Raw genomic sequence first — 19,146 nt, forward strand, 5'->3', positions numbered from 1 at the left:
TTACATAAAGTTGCACTGGGTGCCTTTAAATAAACAATGAACTATGGACAAAGGAACTCTGACGCACTGTCACTTTACACTTTACACATATCCACAGCTTTTATTTAGTTATTTTTACAGTTTTTAATATTTATACTTGTTTTAAGATCTATACACACTGTATGTGCTCTCAGAGATCAATGTTGTTGTATGAATGCCTATCAGTACATTTTCATGTTTGTATGTCGAGCCACGTCAAAGATGATTTTCTGTTACGACAGGCAATAAAGTTTTCTGAATCTGAATCTGAATCTCCTTCAGCTTCCCTAAATGCTTTGGGATATTGATAAGCCCTTCCCCCCTGCAGACTGTTTTAGTTGTTTTATTTTTCTTATGTTTTGTGTGTATGTTATGTGTGACTGTAGGCTACTGCTGCCTGTCTTGGCCAGGACACTGGAAGAGATGTTTAATCTCAATGATGATTATTATTTTCAACTAACCACTAGTAGTTATAGTAGTATTTTCATGCATAGTATACTACACTTTCCATTGAAGAATTACCCCTGTTACCATAAATTAAATGCTCAAACACTAGCTGCTTTCAGACACATGTAAATCCTGATATTCTCCAGTTGGGCCGTATCTGTGAACAACATATCCTGAGATTCGTACCCTGAAAATCTCCTGAATAATACTACCCCTGCGGTAGTATTTTTTCCATAGGAAATGTAAATTACCTTATATGTGAATGAGGAGTAGAAAGTTGTTATTTCTCACACCACTTCAGTGGGCGTGTGGATGTGTATTTCATTGAGTGGCCCCCTAAATGATAATCAGCCTGTTGCCTTTTGATAGCTTAATGGTTAAAAGATTATTTAAATGTTGGCACTGCTTTTAAGAGTAATTTGTGGTGAACGAATGTTATACGTTGTAACATTATAGGCGAAATGTAATTATATTATGCGCTCAGAAATCTGTTACATAATTGACTGGCGTTTCCACATTATTGCTAAGGGTTTAATTACAACTAGAGGTTGAGCGCGCGCAATGCGCACGCAAAAACTCTAGTTTATATAATATAAGGATAACTTCTTAGTAACGGAGTGACACAAGAACGCAGGTCAGGACGTTGATATCTATATTAACTCTGATTTACTAGGACCGGAACAATGTTACAAGTTCTTCTTGACAGGTGCCGTAGAGCGTAGCCATGGGAATAACAATGAAACAAGTATGCATAACATGAGGAATGACTGTCGTGTCCTACATAACTATCAGTGAAGCGTAATTACTTGCTAATACAATTTAAAGGCAAAGTCAATATATGCCTACATTAACATGAAACGTGATAGTAGGATCTGTTTTGCAAACAAAACCACGTCTAGACTCCATTGGCTCAGATGTAAATCAGTAAAATACCAGGAAAACACACCCACACACCCACAGACAGACACACACACACACACACTCCACACACACACACACACACACTCCACACACACACACACACACACACACACACACACACACACACACACACACACACACACACACACACACACACACACACACACACACACACACACACACACACACACGGCAACCTACTGGCGCACAAGGAGAATTGTGCAACAATGGACCTCATTGTATTTGACAAGAGCTCATAAAATATGTGATTATTATTAGACTGATGTTCCCAGATCTCAGAGCCCTAAGCTATAGCAGCACTAACACTCTGGAGTATGTAGACCATGAATCATGATGACCTCATACACGAGATGTCTCACTCCATCTTAAACTCATAAACTTCTCAGTTTGGATCAAAGTGTTTGCCTTTGTTTCCATTAGATTTCATCTTACCGTCGACTGTAGAGGTAACGTATCGTGAAGAAAAAAGTTAGATATGTCCATCAGTACGTAGCACAGTGAAAGTAAAGCGCCCTTATATAGACTCACTAAAGAACAAAACAGACAAAGACAAAGAACAAAGTATTTTTTAGTTACATAGACTGCCACCTCCAAATGAACAGTAATAAACACCCAATAATCCAGATTCCAAAGTATCTAATATAATTATTAATCAGTTTGTGTCAGGCAGCCAGACCAATGCAGAGCACTATGTCGGATAACAAACTACTCCTGAATATGCTTTCAAACGACACACGAGCACGCAAAATATCCCAAAATGCAAATTTTCTAAATAATTTTCATGAATGGATCAGACATGTAACCTGCAACCTCAGGGTCTACTAAAAACAACCTCCCCCATACCACTAATTTACATACGGCTGCGGGTAATACCGCTTATAAGGAGAAAAACCTTCAGCGGAGTTAATAAGGAGAAAAGTGTTGATAAGGAGAAAAGCACTTATAAGGAGACAAGCCTTCATAAAGAGACAAGCAATCACAAGGAGACAAGCTAACAGGCTGAGGATGTGGCTCCCTGCTCTCTTTCTCCTCCTCGGAGCGGTGCTGAACTCCTACAACCTGCTGGCCACGCTGGGCCATCCGCGCCCGCTGCAGCCGTCCTCTCTGATTATCGGCCTCATCTCTTCCGCCAACGTCCTGCTAAACGCTACCACCTTGGCCATGCATGTGGTGGAGTCTGAGCACGTGTTGCAACGCGCCCGCCTCCCGTTGTACCTGCCGGTGCTGTTGGTGGTGTGGCTGGGCACGAGCGCGGTCAGCTTCTGGAGTGTGGCGCTGCTCAGCACGCTCTACTGCGTCACGGTGGTCCGCTCCTCCTCGCCGCTCCTCCTCGCCGCCAGGAGGAACGTGGGAGTCGTGGTCCGTGCTGGGCTAACGCTGACGCTGGTCTCCTCCTACCTGGTGTTCCTCCCGTTCCTCAGCCTCCAGAGACGTCCCGTCCCGTGCTCGACCCACGCCTCAAACGACCCGATCGCGCTGAACACCACCAACGCCTCGCAGAGTCTCCCTCAGACGGCCCTTCAGAACCTCCAAGAAAACGTCACCTGCGTCTCCTCTGCTGTCGGGTTTCCTGTCCGGCTGAATATGTACGTCTATGTGGCCTCCTTCATCAGCTACATGCTCCTGCTCCCCATGTGTACCATGTTGCCTACATCTCTGCGCTTGGTCTTCTTCCTCTTCTCCCACGCCCTGTCCATGAAGGCTCATCACGGCGGCGTCGGCAGCCCCGACTCCTACCTGCTGGTGTGTGGGGTGACGGTAGCCCTGGTGTGGGTCTTCATCTGCACGCTGATCACCATCACCATCTTCTATATCCATAGCACCTACTACTCCAAGCTCAGCGCGGACTTCCTGTTCTACACCTTCTCCTTCTACTGCCTAGCGTCCGCCACCCTCCTCTCGGCCTCCAACCTCCCGCTGAGGCAGCGCCTGCAAGTGCTGTTCTGCAGACCGTGCGCTGTCCAGGGATGAGTGCACCGTGACTTGAGTTTCTCCTCGTGTCACACATGAACAAGTAGAAAGATACGATGGGGATTGGGAATGGCTGGAAAACGCCCCATCCCTTTTTTGGTGAATCAGAAAGGTAGTCATCAGTTTCATCAAAGAGGGTGCAATTACTGTAGGTAGAATTGTATTGAGTTATTCAACCTTAAAGGGGATGTGTGTAGAATTTTGTGCCATCTAGCGGAACCGACTAGATACAAAATGAAAAAGAGTTATGTTTTAATTGGTTTGTAATACTATGAAAATAAGAATGGTTGTGTTTTCCTTACCTTAGAATTAGCCCTATAAATCTACCAAGGGGGTGGGTCCTCTTCCACAGAGAAGTAGCCCAGAACGGCTTAAACAATCATAATTGAAATCTTACTTGTTTGGTATGACAGTAATAACTGAGACAAGCCTTAGTTTTAGTTTTACAGTAATAACTAAATAAATGTGTTTAATCTATCAAGGAACCTCATCACTTGACAGTTTGCTACCCAATGCATATTTTTGTCATTTTTGGCTGTCTCTGCACGTCTTAATGTAGCCCATCATCCCCTTTCCAGTAAAAGCAAGGACAATGTCAGTGTTTGAAGTAGTGGGCAACCCCAACTATCAAAACTATGTTATTGTGCTGATGTTGGGAGCCAGAAATAAAGAATGGTCATTTACCAGTCTTTACCAGCAAAAAGTAATTTGGGTATTTTTAAAAAATTCAATAATATCATCTCTGAATCGCACAATACGATTTTATTTTCCTAAGATGTGCTCACATTTTTATATTTTTTTAACAGAGCATTAAAACATTTTAAAAACATGCAGAACGCTTTGTAATCTGTCCACGGCCATACGCTCAAAGAGCCGAGTGCACTGATCTGACTGTGTAGTAGAAACAGCACGCTGTAGCAAGTCTTTGCAGTAGGTTTAAGCCCTCCTAGTTTTGAAAATGTCTAAGCAGTCCCAAATGTCTGTGGGACTGCTTAGGTCCAGTCTGGGTTAATGGTGGTCAACCGTGATCATTAACCACAAGGTCAATGATCCGCCTATTGGCTATTTTCTTTTTACTCCTATGTTCATTTCTTCATGGAAAGAAAGTTATGTAACATGGAAAATGTCTGTAAATAGTCATGCTCTTTACTTCAAGTACAGGAATGATCATTAAATTACTACTACATTAAATGACTATGATAATTGAAAAAGTGTCCAAAATATTTACGCATAGTCAAATATATTACATCTTAGCATTTTCCTGCACACTATAGCTTGCTACTTTGTGTAGGTCTATTAGTTAACAAGTTAGTTGTTAAAATGTAATCTTCTGGACTCCTACAAGGTCACATTTGAAGCAATGACTACTGGCGGCTTGCGTGCTTTATGGCCGCTCTGAATTTATCTAGAGTCTAGAGTCTTTAAAGTATTGCTCAGTCTTTGGAAAAATGTGCACCCACTCCTTTGAAAGATGAATCCTGTCCCATATGAGGAGTTTCTGAGAATGATTAAAATGTTGTAGTAAGTGCCTATCGTTACAACCCAGTATCATATGATTTCGTGCTCATGAACACAAAGCTTAATCTATTGAATCGTGTCCCAGAGCACGATTGTCCGACTTTTTTCGTGCTACACAGAACGAAATGTAAACCAATGCATTCTGAATTGGAGCGTTTCTCAGACTTTTCATGCTACACAGAATGGAATTTAAACCCATGCATTTTGAATGGGAGGGAGAGAGAGAGAGAGAGAGAGAGAGAGAGAGAGATTATACAGTGCACCCTCTAGTTATGTATGTGTCAAAACAACAAATGCATCAAAGGGTAAATGTAGTGTATTTAGGGATACTCTGAATTCCCCGTTTTTTACAGCAGACCTCCTCAATAACATTTTGTGCTCATGCTCACGAAAATGAATCTATTGAATCGTGTCCAAACGTATGATTGTCAGACTTTATTCGTACTGCACAGAACAAAATGTAAACCCATGCATTTTGGATGGGAGCGTTTCTCAGATTATTTTTTTATAGATATATATTTCATGTATATATATTTATTATATACAGAGAGGCCCTCTTAAAGGAGAAATCCGGTGTAAAATGGATCTGGGATATGTTTAATCTGATAATGAGTTGGGATGTTCGTTTGGGAACAAAAAAGCACATAGACTCAGGGCCCTATCTTGTTTCCAGTGCAATTGACTTTCTACACTGACGCATGTGTTGTTGCTAGTTTGCAACTGGCACAGAGCGTTCTTTGTCCTCCACCGCCACGCGTCGGTAAATTAGGGAATGATCTTGCGCCCCAAGGGGCGGTTCGGCGAAAGGAGGAGGCGTGTTCTGGCGCAAACGTTCCCTGGTGCTATTTTGCAGTTTCAGAAAACAATTCCGCCACAAACCAGGAAATACCTGGTTTAAAGTCAGTGGCGCGTTGTTCAGATGCTATTTTAAGGGCTCATGCACAATGTTGCTTGTGCACCTCGCGCATACACTTTGCGCGCGCCAACACTTTGCACATACTTTTTTCTCTCATCTACCTAGCCACACATTCTTGGTAAATTATTTGGGAAAGAACAGCTGATACAGCGGTAATAAGTTGTACTTTTAAATCAATGCATCTGCAAACACTGTACAGCAAACACATATTTTCTTGACACAGACATCGTGTACAAGGCCATAACTTTTAGGATTGATGAGAATTTGATCGTGAGAAAACATTGTTTTACCGCAAGTGAGTGTTAAAAAGAATGAATGAATGCGGGCACGCGTGTGTGTATGTGTAAAATAATTAATGAATGCGTGGGTGCGTCCATCTGTTTAAACACACATAAACTAAATATGTAACCCATAATACAGTCCATGGCAATGTATATTAACGGGGGGACACATGCATATTATGGTGTGTTCCTGAATCCTCGAACGCCAGACTTCCGAGTCGAAAGTCGAAGATCTCCCAGCTTTCTTGCGGCATTTCTCGAAGGCACGCCCCCTTTTTGTCTTCATCTTTCGAAAATGTGAGAGTAGACCGAGAGCAGTGATGATGCTCTCACCAAAATGGCTGCGCCCGTGAAGAGATATTTTCTTTGCTATTAGTACCACAAAGGTCATTTTATTGTCGATTTTAAATGCTCTTACACACTTGATTCCATTGCTACTTTATTCCGGTCAACATTTATACATTGCATGATCTTGCTGTGCGTGTAATACAATGTAAAGGGTTTTTTTTCGGGCTGGTTTGCTAAAGAGGCTAATGTAGCTAACAATAAAAACGACTAGCCAATTTCATGCCCCAATCACAAAGACGAACAGGAACGCTATGAATGCTCCGAGACCGGAAGTGACGTCAAACGTGCAACTCGGAAGGCTGGCGTCCGAGGATTCAGGAACACGCCATTAGGATCACAAGTCGGTAACGATAATGCATGCAATACTGGTAAGAAACGATGTTTGTTAATGTATTGCGTAGATCATTAAATAGAACCACAGTTACCGCATATCATATGTGTGTTAAATTGTCTTTGCCGAAATTTATTTTCAGTATTTCTGAAGTTGTGGAAGAAAACGCTATTCCATATGTGAATTAGGCCATATTATTTGGCCATAAACTGAGCCATTTGAAGTTTCAAATTCATGTGGTCATGCATCTGTCTCATCGGAGACTGCAAACGCAGTCATAATATCAACTCGTCAGATTCAAATGCGCTCATGGCTCTTAAAGGGGATGGGAGATGGCACTCTCATTGGTTTATTGCACGTAACGCCCAAACCACACCTACGGGTAATTAGGCTACTTCAGACCAACCCTTTTTAGATTTGCGCTGGGCGCAAGAGTCATTTATTCGCCGGTAAAATAGCAACATCGCCATAGAACCGCCCACAAAGCTACTTGCGTTTGGCGCTTCTCACGTGCGTTTCAGACCATTCAAATAGGGCCTTCATTCTTAAGTTGGCTGTTTTTAACCGTTTCTACCAAAAGGCTATAAACTTGGAACGATAGGGGCACGTGTTATCGTAAAAACTAAAGTATTAAAAGTAGATTGGCAAAAGCAGAGTTTACTTGTTGTTCACGGATGTCACAAGCTCTGTTTTCGCTACCTATCGAGTCTTGAAGACAAGATGGCGTTGACGGGTGAACTACTAATGGTATTTTGTGTATAAAATGTCCTTTTTAATAATCAATCAGTACACTTACAAAGTTATCAATGCCTCGTTTTAAATGTTAAGACCCTTATAATACTACCACTACTTCTAGCCTTTTAAGTGGTTTAAAATAGCGATTTAGTTTTTACCATAACAGATGCCCCCATCATTCCAAGTTGATAGCGTTTTGGTAAAATCAGCAAAACAGCCAACTTAAGAATGCGTCTACATGCGCTTTTTTGCGACCAAACAAACATTCCAACTCATTCATCAGACTAAACATATCCCAGATCCTATTTTACACTGGCTTTCTCCTTTAAGCCCATCAGTTACTTGGCTCTGCAGTGCATCAGTGTCTCTCTCTATCGCTCCCTCTCTCTCCTTTCCACTGTGTTTCGAGAAATTATATAGCTATGACGAGAAAGGATGTAATGATAACGCCAAGAAAATAAAGGCTCCATGGTTATAATAATTTAATTATAGTTAACTTATAAAAAGCGTGTAATGAGACAACAAGACGATCTAGTGGTGGGCCAGCAGAGGCTGAATTTTAACCGAATTTGGCCTATCTCTCTCTAGATCGTCCTCAGACGGGTCCTCCAGCGTTGCTTCCAATCATCTCGGTTCTCCATGCATCTGGCTAGTTTGCCAGTGCTTTCTGCTCCCACGTCTTTCAGAAGTATGTCCACGTATGTTGGTGTGGGACGTCCTCTTGATCGATGCCCGTGTGTTGGTTCCCATAGCACCAGCCTGCTTGCTGGAAGCTTGCGGTGTCTCTGGCAATAACCGGCCAGTCTCATTCTCCTGGCAGCTACCTTCTCGCTCATCCCTGGTAGCCCACCATACAGACGCTTGTTGGTAACACCTTCAGAGCAATGCCCCCTGTTGTAATTAGGGTTGGATGGTCCAGGAGGATGTTGTAGGTGATTACCTCGGTTTTCTTGGCATTTAGCCTAAGACCAACCTTTGCACATTCCGTCTCCACTCTGGTCAAGAGCTCCTGTGCCTGCTCTACACGGTCCGATATCAGTCTGATGTCATCTGCACAGCCCAGATCTGATAGGACTACGGCAGGGAATCTCCTAGACCTCCTCGGTGTAATGGTGAAGCCGAGTTCCAGTTCTCGTCCACTGATGGCTTGCCTGAGTGCGTAGTCCAGCATTTTAATTTAGAGAAAGGGGGGGAGGGAGTCTCCTTGTAACACCCCTGCTAGGATGTCAAACTCTTCACTGTCGCCATCTGGGGTTACCACCCTTGCTCTTGTGCCCTCATACATGGTACCTATTGCCCGAAGTAGGTTAGGAGGGACACCGTAAGCCTTAAGAATGGCCATCATCACTCCTCTGTGTATTGAGTCAATATCAATAAAACACAGGACCGCTGTCAGGTTGTTCTTTTTTACCACTTCGATGATCCTCCTTAAGGCTAGGATGTGGGATACAGTGGCTCTCCCCTCTCTAAAGCCATTTTGGTTCTCTCTCAGGTGAGGGTCGATGGCAACCCGTATCCGATTCAGTATCATACGGTTGTACATCTTAGCGATGATACATGTCAGACTGATGCCTCGGTAGTTGTCTGGCTTTGAGAGATCTCCAGATTTAGGCAACGGGATGATGTTGGAAAGAGACCATCATGTGTTGTTTACCATCAGAGCTAGGTTGCAGATCTCCAGGATGATGTCGTCGAGGTTGCAGTTTTTAAGGAACTCTGGGGGAATGCCGTCTGGCCCAGCACTTTTCCCTTGCTTCATGGTGGATTTTACTGCTGCAAGCTCGCTAATTGTAAAGGGGCCATTGTCAATTTTGAGATCTCTTAGGGACTGCCGATATTTCTTCCTCAGCTCCATCCATGTATGTATAACCTTATACATACATCTAGTCTAACTCTATATACATGTCAAATGTATGATATGCTGTACATATAGCCTAGTTTTTATGTTATAAATATTTTTATATTGTCTGGTTATACCTGAACTTGGTATATCCACTTCCACATTGGTGGAAGTGGATTTTCAATGGCCAGATACAGATCTTGTTATTCCCTTATTTTCTGGAGACTGGAGAGATCCGTATCGATCTCCAACACTAGAAGTAGAAGTAAATAGGAAGTGTAAGAGGGGAGGATTCTCGCAAGACTACAAGCACAGGGGGTGGGACCCACTGACGCTACAGACCTATTAGAGCAGTGCCAGTGGGTGGGACTTCACCAGCAGAAACTAACATCCACAGTGTCTGAGGCTAAGCTAACAGAGGCTGTTGATAAAACTGAAGTACAATGGCGGAAGGTACTGGATCTTCACTAGAAATGTTGTGTGAAATGATTTTCAAGCAGTCTTGCGGTATCAGCTTGGTAGATGGAATAGCGAGGTGTCCGATAGGCGGAGATCTAGATCAGCGGGAGTGGCCAGCGAAGCTGTGCATCGTGGTGCATGGTGGGAGTTGTTGTCTTCAACCCACAAGCTCCAAAAAGTCACTTTCTGCCTTTTCTCGGTCAAGACGGCACCAAATTAGAAATTTATTTTATTATTCGACTACATATAGGACCCAATTTCAATACATATTCATGCCTCTACCGGTGAAATGCTCCTTTAAACCCAGTCTTATGCCGCCTTCAAAACAGCTCGGAGGTTCAGAAGCTCCTACGTGTCTTTGCGTAAACCTTCCCTTCTACCGAAATAAGAGTGTTCAGGAAACGCCCCTCAGAAGCTCGTAATAAAACCGGAAAAACATGTTTCGTGAGACTAGACTTCATAACAACAACAAGTATGGATGCCCGAAGGGACCTCTTTGCGCTTCTTTGCTGAATCAGATGAATCAGTTATTAGAACTGCTTGCGATGGTTGAACATGAGCGAGAATTTATCGGGTGATGTTTATAATTGTAAGCAATAATGTATCGTAATGTAAATGTTAGAATGGGTGTTACGTTCGCCTCTTATTGCTTGCTGGTAGTTCACTTTAGTGTATAAATGAAATGGGCAGCCATTGTTGTGACGTGATCTCGGAGGACTCTGTAGCTTTACTTCCGCAAGAAACTCAGAGCGAAAACTCAGACCCAACAGAGTGTTCAAAGCACTTTCCTCCGTGCTTTAGATCCGAACCTCTCGGAAACTATGAGCGTTTTGAAGGCGGCATGATGGTGTGATCCAGATGCCTCGGACACGAGGGTTCCGAGTTAGAAGTGGGGAAATCTCCCAGCATTCTTGCGGCATTTCACGGAGACATGCCCCCTTTTTGGTCGAGCCCCCTCAGAATTCTGAGAGTATACCGAGTTCAGTAATGATGCTCTGAACAAAAATGGCCACGAAAAGAGATTTTTTTCTTTGTATTTGTATCACGTTGGTCATTTTATTGTCGATTTTAAAAACTCTTAACACTTGATTACATTGCTACTTTATTCCGGTCACCAATGTATGCATTGCACGGTCTTGCTGTGCGTGCAATACAATGTAAAGTTGTGTTGTTTGTTTTCGAGCTGGTTTGCTAAAGAAGCTATGTAGCTAACAATAAACAACGACTAGCCAATTTCATGACAAAATCACAAAGACGGACGTGACCGCTATAAGTGCTCCAAGATCGGAAATGATGTCACAAGTGTAACTTAGATGGATTGTGTCTGAGGCATCTGGATCCAGGGGCGCCGAAAAGGGGGGGTAAAGGAGACGGATTCTAGGGGCCCATGATGGAGGGGGGCCCAGAGAGGCCCCTAATGATGATGAAATTATAATACAGAAAAAATAATGACACTAAGTAAAGATTATTTTCATGGGGCCCAAAATCCCTATCGGCGCCCCTGTCTGGATCACACTATTACACCAGAGTAGACGGCTCTAAACATGTCAAATGCCTACGTTTTTGGCATTTTCTTTTCATTGGGCCTGCGTCTACGTCACGTGATTGTCATGTTTGCTATGGTGGTTGCCATCGACCGCCCCCTCTGCTCCAAACCACGTTAAAAATATTAAGTGCGGCAACTGAGCTGCCGTCAATTAAGTTGTTTTTGTCGTAAACTAGGCTGGCTAGGAAATAGAAAGATATTCCAAGGTGTCTTTCAAAAGGCACCTTGGAATATGTTTCTATTTTCCGCAGTTTAGACTTGTAATTAATAAGTTACATTTGTAATGAACTTGACTCGTTGTTTTTTTTCACTGTCTGGGGGCTTGTTCCATCACTCTGAGTGATGCACATCTACAGATTTTATAGTGACACAGCCTATAACCTATTCGGGAAAGCAAAACACCAAGCTCATTGATTTATCGAGGCAGGGTTATTTGAAACAATTAATTAAGTATCATATGTGAGAGGTCATTCCTCCTCCTGAGTGTGCTTCCTATTTATGTCTAGTGTACCCCTATTGTCAACAAGCACCACCCAAAAAGATGGGAAAAGGGGCGTGACCTCCAACAGTAGAGTCAATGTGCATAAGACAGAGGTTGGTTTCTAGTCCCCATTTATGTGGGATGGAGGTGTAAATATGTGCCTTAAGGTCGGTAGACATAGCTGGACTGTGGACAAGTTTTTGAAGTCTGGGGTAAAAAGCTCAAAAGGAGCCGACACCACGCCGCTTACGGGATAACAAAAAGTGAATGTGCATTTCTCTCATAACTTTTTGTCATTATTAAAGCAAGGCCTAATTCTCAGATATGCATGTTGGATGGCTAGGGTGTAGGTCTGGGAAGAACTTCAGCCCAAAATCTTGCAAGCAAGTCGCTGGGTGAGGTGCAACGTCATGGAGGACTTGCTGGGTAATTTATTTTGCATATAAATATATATACACCTGTGTATATTCTGAGAAACGCTCCCGTCCAAAATGCATGGGTTCAATCTTGCTCTGGGAGAGGATAGAGTACTTTTCGTGAGCATGAACATGAAATGTTTTTGAGGAGGTCTGCTGTAAAAAACAGGGAAATCAGAGTATCCCTAATACACTACATTTACCCCTTGATTCATTTGTTGTTTTGACACATACACAAGTACAGGGTGCACTGTACTATCTGCCCACACCCCGTTTGTAGTTGAAGAAAATATATAAATTGATAGACAGTGTATTTAATTTTGTTCTGTGTAGCACAAAATAAGTCAGAAATTCGTGCTCTGGGACACGATTCAATAGATTACATTTCGTGAGCTTGAGCACGAAATATTTTTGAGGTCTGCTGTAAGAAACTGGGAAATCTGAGTATCCCTACACTACATTTACCCGTTGATGCATTTGTTGTTTTGACATATACATAACTAGAGGGTGCACTGTACTGTCTGCACACACTCCTTCTGAAGCCTCTCTCTCTCTCTCTCTCTCTCTCTCCTCTCTCTCTCTCTCTCTCTCTCTCTCTCTCTCTCTCTCTCTCTCTTTCTCTTTCTCTCTTGTTTCTTTCTGTGGAGCACGAAAGTTCAAAATGCCTTTTGAACTTTACCTTTATTTTCTATTTTTACCAGAGAGATACATGATCTGAGAATGGATAAGCGTTTGAGACCCAAGTTCTGTCTGTTAGAGTCCTAGAATCTGGGTTGGAGTCCCAGAGAAAGGACCAAGTTCCTTTAGGTCGGGTTGGAGTACCAGACTCAGAGAGATCTCATCGTCATCCGCTTATCCGGGGTCGGGTCGCGGGGGGAGCAGCTCAAGCAGGGGGCCCCAGACTTCCCTTTCCCGGGCCACATTGACCAGCTCTGACGGGGGGATTCCGAGGCGTTCCCAGGCCAGTGTTGAGATATAATCTCTCCACCTAGTCCTGGGTCTTCCCCGAGGTCTCTTCCCCACTGGACGTGCCTGAAACACCTCCCAAGGGAGGCGCCCAGTGGGCATCCTTACCAGATGCCCGAACCACCTCAGCTGACTCCTTTCTAAGTAAAGGAGCAGCGGAAACGCCAGCCACCCTTCTGAGAAAACTCATCTTGGCCGCTTGTACCCGCGATCTCGTCCTTTCGGTCATCACCCAACCCTTATGACCAGGTGAGGATAGGAACGAAGATTGACCGGTAGATCGAGAGCTTTGCCTCTTTTTGTAACAACGGTGCGGTAAAGCGAACGCAATACCGTCCCCGCTGCTCCGATTCTCCGGCCAATCTCACGCTCCATCGTACCCTCACTCACGAACAAGACCCCGAGGTACTTGAACTCCTTCACTTGGGCTAAGGACTCCTTTCCTACCCGGAGTATGCAATCCACCGGTTTCCTGCTAAGAGTCATGGCCTCAGATTTAGCGATGCTGATCCTCATCCCAGCCGCTTCACACTCGGCCGCCAGCCGATCCAGTGAGTGCTGAAGGTCACAGGCCGATGATTCAATGAGGACCACATCATCTGCAAAAAGCAGTGACGAGATCCTCAGACCACCGAACTGCAACCCCTCCCCACCACGACTACGCCTCGATATCCTGTCCATGTATATCACAAACAAGATTGGTGACAAGGCGCAGCCCTGGCGGAGACCAACACCCACTGAGAACGAAACTGACTGGCTGCCGAGGACGCAAACACAGCTCTCTCGCCGGATAGTCTTCCAGAAACACTTTGGTGCCGACCGAAAGTCCTTCTCCATGGCCTCTCCGAACTTCTCCCACACCCGCTGCTTAGCCTCCGACACGGCAGCAGCTGCAGCCCTTCGAGCCTGTCGGTACCCTGCAACCGAGTCAGGAGTCCTCCAGGATATCATATCCCGGAAGGCCTCCTTCTTCAATCGGACGGCTTCCCTGACCACCGGTGTCCACCACGGTGTCCGAGGGTTACCGCCCCTTGAGGAGCCTAAGACCCTGAGGCCACAGCTAGCCGCCACAGCTTCAGCAATGGAGGCTTTGTACACCGCCCACTCCGGCTCAATGCCCCCAACCTCCACAGGAATGCCAGAAAGACTCCGCCGGAGGTGTGAGTTGAAGATACCTAGGACGGGGGCCTCCTCCAGACTTTCCCAATTCACTCGCACTACTCGTTTGGGCTTACCAGGTCTATCCGGAAATTTCCCCCATTCCCTGATCCAACTCACCACCAGATCGTGGTCGGTTGACAGTTCCGCCCCTCTCTTAACCCGAGTGTCCAAAACATGCGGCCTCAGATCAGAAGACACGATCACGAAATCGATCATCGATCTTCGGCCTAGGGTACTCTGGTACCAGGTACACTTATGAGCACCCTTATGTTTGAACATGGTGTTCGTTATGGATAATCCATGACTAGCACAGAAGTCCAATAACAAACGACCGCTCGGGTTTAGATCAGGGAGGCCATTCCTCCCCACCAAAACTCTCCAGGTGTCTCCATCGTTGCCCACGTGGGCGTTGAAGTCTCCCAGCAGAACTACGGAGTCCCCTACTGGAGCCCCATACAGGACTCCATTCAGGGTCTCCAAGAAGGCTGAGTACTCTGAACTGCTGTTTGGTGCATACGCACAAACAACAGTCAGAGTTTTCCCCCCTACAACGCAAGAGGGTCGCAGGGAGGCGACCCTCTCGTCTACCGGGGTAAACTCCAACACCGCAGCGCTCAGCCGGGGATTTATGAGTATCCCCACACCCGCCCGGCGCCTCACGCCCTCGGCAACTCCGGAGAAGAATAGAGTCCAACCCTTATCCAGGAGTACGGTACCAGAGCTGTGCGTGGAGGTAAGCCCCACCGGATATAACTGATAGCGCTCCACCTCCCTCACAAGCTCCGGTTCCTTTCCCCACAGCGAGGTGACGTTCCACGTCCCCAGAGCCAGCATCTGCCGCCCGGGTCTGGTCCGTCGAGACCCCTGACCTTCGCTGCCACCCATGTGGCTGCGCACCCGACCCCAACGGGTCTTCCCACAGGTGGTGGGCCCATGGGATGAAGAGAGGGGGGGTGCCACGTAGTTTGTTCGGGCTGTGCCCGACCGGGCTCCATGGCAAACCCGGCCACCCGGCGCTCGCCATCAAGCCCTCCGTCTGGGCCTGGCTCCAGACGGGGGCCCCGGGCTTCCTCCGGGCCGGGTCACATCTCCTCTTTTTTCGTTGTTCATTGGAGTTTTTGAACCATTCTTAGTCTGGCCCCTCACCTGAGACCACTCTGCCATGAGAGACCCTACCAGGAGCACAAGGCTCCAGACAACACAGCCCTCAGGTTCACAGGGACACGCAAACCTCTCGACCACGATAAGGTGACGGTTCGAGGAGAGGTTGTTGATCTGATCTTTCTAAAATTATTTTTTAACTTTGGCTTTATTTTCTATCTATTTTACAAATATTTGCATATGTTTTCTTTCAATTATTTTATTTTATATTATTTTATCTTATTGTATGACAATGTTATATGTGAAGCATTTGAGTCTGCCTTGTGTGCTTTATAGTGCTTTATAAAAAAAGTTTCCTTGCCTTGCCTACATTTCTCTCCCTCCCTCTCTCTCTTTCGCTCTCTCTCTCATTTCGTTCTGTGGAGCGCGGTAATTTTCTGAGAAACGCTCCCATTCAAAATGCATTGGTTAACATTTCGTTCTGTGTAGCACGAAAAAAGTCGGACAATCGTGCTCTGGGACACGATTCAATGATTAACGTTTGTGCGCATGAGCACAAAATCGCTTGATGCCGTGTTGATCGTTAAGGTCATGGTAATAGTGGTGCATGGAGAATGCTGGACAATATACAGTCAACACAATGTTGCATTGCTCAACACAAGGTTTAATCCACACCACAAATTAAGAAATATCTCAATCAAAGTTCAAGAACTACCTTTGGAATGAAACAAATGAAACGATAATGAAAATTATTCATCACCCTGCATACACGAAAACGTGAACTGAAGTGGAGCAGCTTGACCTGACGCTCAGGTGAACATCTTGTTGATGCGAGGCTTGAGGAACTCCAGCATGCCGTTGTCCTGGAAGGTTTTGGCCAGGAAGTCCACATTCATGATGCTTTTGTGAGCTTCATCAAACAGCTCCTCTCCGATCACCTTCTTCACACGCTCTCTCCAGGCACTCAGTGCTGGCTGGCCCTCAAACACATCCAGACCAGTTCCAACCGGCTGCAAACCAGAGCATTATTTTTGATCAATAAATATAAATATATATATCATGTAAAACGATATATAGGAGCTGTCAAGCGATTAAAATATTTAATCGTGATTAATCGCATTAATGTCATAGTTAACTCACATTAATCGCGATTAATCGCAAATTCGTTTTCTATGCTAGATATCCCTTGATTTCTTTGTCCCATTAATTCTTCTCGTTTTAATTCTCTTATCAACATGGTGAAGTGCATGTATGTATATATATATATATTATATATATATATACATACCAGAAGGACAGGTCTATTACCTGCATGATCTCAACAATGGCCACCAGGTCTGCCAGGGAAACCTCTTCCCCAGCGATGAAGCTGCTGTCCTTTAGAAACTTGCTCTGAAACAAATCCATGGTCTGCTTCAGGTCCTCAAGCGCTGAGTCCATCTTCTCCTTCGGAACAGCCACGCCTGTTACCACGGGAACCACAGCCTTCAAAAGACAAGTGTATATTATTCAGTTGCCGTAGTTTGTTCCAAGATCACCGTAGCTCTCAAACATTCCTTACATTTAGTCGTTAGAAATGGAGGGTAACAAGTGAGGCTGAGAGACATACAATCAAACTTGTAGTCGTAAGAGTAACCGAAAATTACTCCAAGTGCTGTGCAACCTTGTTACTGAACACCAACTGGATGGAGTGCAGGGTGGGGCGGGGTAGGGGGGGAAGTCTGATTTAATCAACAACAGGAGATCATTAGATCATTAGATCCGCTAGGAGCTATGTGACATTGTCTAGGGACTAGAAACATTCCTCATCAGAGCAAGGAACCATCCCCCCTAGGAGCAAGGTGACACTATCTCAGAGCTAGGAACCATCCTAGGCAACATCCTCTAGGAACTGAGAAGCATCCTTTAGGAGCTAGGAAACATTCTCTCAGAGCTAGCTGACATTGTCTAGGTAGCTAGAAACCTTACTAGGAGTAAGGAACCATCCTCTAGGAGCTAGGAAACGAGGTAGGGAGCCTCCTAGGAAGCAGCAGGATGCCCTACCCTAAACCAGAAGACCTTTGAGCCATGGGCCCGCAGCGCGGTGTGCTGCCAGGACAGGAACTCGTTGACAAGGGCTCGACGCTGGAGGTCAGAGGGGTACCAGTGACCAGGGACCAGCTGGGGGAACTTCTCCACCATGTACTGGAGGATAGCCACGCTGAGACACACACACACACACACACACACACACACACACACACACACACACACACACACACACACACACACATATATAAAGACACACACACACACATAAAGACACACACAACCACACATAAAAAACCGACACATTAAAAACAAAGACACACAAACACACACACACAAAGACACACACACGCACACATAAAGACACACACACATAAAGACACACACATAACAGAAAATATTTAAACAAGCATGTAGCTTAAAATAACCTGGGCATATCTGTAGTCAATGCAGACCGATATCGATTTCAAGGATGTGAATATAAAATAACACTATCAACAATATCAGTTGTAAAATCACTATCAACAATATCAGTTGTAAAATCACATTTTACAACTGATATTTTTCTACAAATTAAAAATGCTTTAACTCTCTTTGTTTGCAAAATGTGTACTACGAAAACACCTCCTACTCTAGCTCGGTAGTTTTCGTCACACAGTTGCAAGTTGGACAGTTGACTTTAGATGAAGCAACATTAGAGTCAACCAACTGATCGATTTCTGGTTATTTTTTATCTAAAATGTCCTTTCGTTTGATTTCAATCTATGAATTTCTGTAAGAATATAGATAAATAAAAAATGAAAACAAGGCTGATGGTTGAAATGTTTCAGTGTGTTAAAATAATCTTTTTTTTACCTTTCTGTCAGGATAAAGTCGCCGTCTTTCATAGCTGGCACCTTCCGCACCACACTAACTTTACCAAAATCCTCCCCAAACTGCTGACCTTGGGATATACATTTTATTTACATTATTAATCTAAGCACCCACAGACACACAAGCATTGTTGACTGAATGGGTTACAATAAATGAAAGGCTATATGGAAGAAGAGAAGCCCTCCTAGACACACACAAATAATGAGGTTTGACATCGCTATTTGCTCTATTTGAATACATATATAGATACACATATTACACTCATTTCCATTGGAATGCAAAATGTGCATAGATCTACAGACCAACTGCCTATGGGGGCTGATATTGAACAAGGTAATGCAAGCTGTTGAGATCTGCTCTTGGGTCAGCCTGCAAGCTGCAGCTCCCTCGCAGCCATCCACCCATTACAAGTGCTCTGTTCCCCACACAGTACAGAGTACTGTGTGGGAGTACACACAATCACACACGCACACTCACACACTTGTAAACACATACATACACATCTGTGTCTCAATGTGTTAAATAAAATAATGATCTACATGGTTAAAGCACAGCCCTCTTAGGCAAGTAAAAATAAATAAGGATGAGATGTATCAAGGGTGAAACACGAAGGCCCACCTGCAGAGAGGTCCACTGATTTGAAGGTGAAGGGGATGCCGGTCCTCTTGGCCAGGAGATAGACGGAGCGGCAGGGCTGTGAGTGGAGGTCCAGGTACAGCTCCATGTTCTCCCACACGTTGTGCCGTCGCGGTCTGCTCAGGAACCGCA

The 19,146-nt window shown here is 44.6% G+C and overlaps 2 protein-coding genes across 2 annotated transcripts; one reads left to right on the top strand and one right to left on the bottom strand.

Moving 5' to 3' along the window:
• Nucleotides 1-952: 952 nt before the first annotated feature.
• Nucleotides 953-3,727, top strand: LOC132468357 (uncharacterized). Its single transcript, XM_060066085.1, has one exon. The coding sequence runs from the start codon at nt 2,413-2,415 to the stop codon at nt 3,376-3,378; it is 966 nt and encodes a 321-aa protein (XP_059922068.1). The 5' UTR covers nt 953-2,412; the 3' UTR covers nt 3,379-3,727.
• Nucleotides 3,728-16,120: 12,393 nt separating this feature from the next.
• On the bottom strand, nt 16,121-19,130 carry gstt1a (glutathione S-transferase theta 1a). The gene is made up of 5 exons (XM_060065758.1): nt 18,997-19,130; nt 18,361-18,448; nt 17,521-17,677; nt 16,786-16,962; nt 16,121-16,487 (listed from the first exon to the last, which is right to left on the bottom strand). The coding sequence occupies exons 1-5, from the start codon at nt 19,100-19,102 to the stop codon at nt 16,287-16,289; spliced, it is 729 nt and encodes a 242-aa protein (XP_059921741.1). The 5' UTR covers nt 19,103-19,130; the 3' UTR covers nt 16,121-16,286.
• Between the last annotated feature and the right edge of the window lie 16 nt (nt 19,131-19,146).

The sequence above is a fragment of the Gadus macrocephalus genome, chromosome 11 (genome assembly GCF_031168955.1).
Source record: "Gadus macrocephalus chromosome 11, ASM3116895v1".
Lineage (NCBI taxonomy): Eukaryota > Metazoa > Chordata > Actinopteri > Gadiformes > Gadidae > Gadus > Gadus macrocephalus.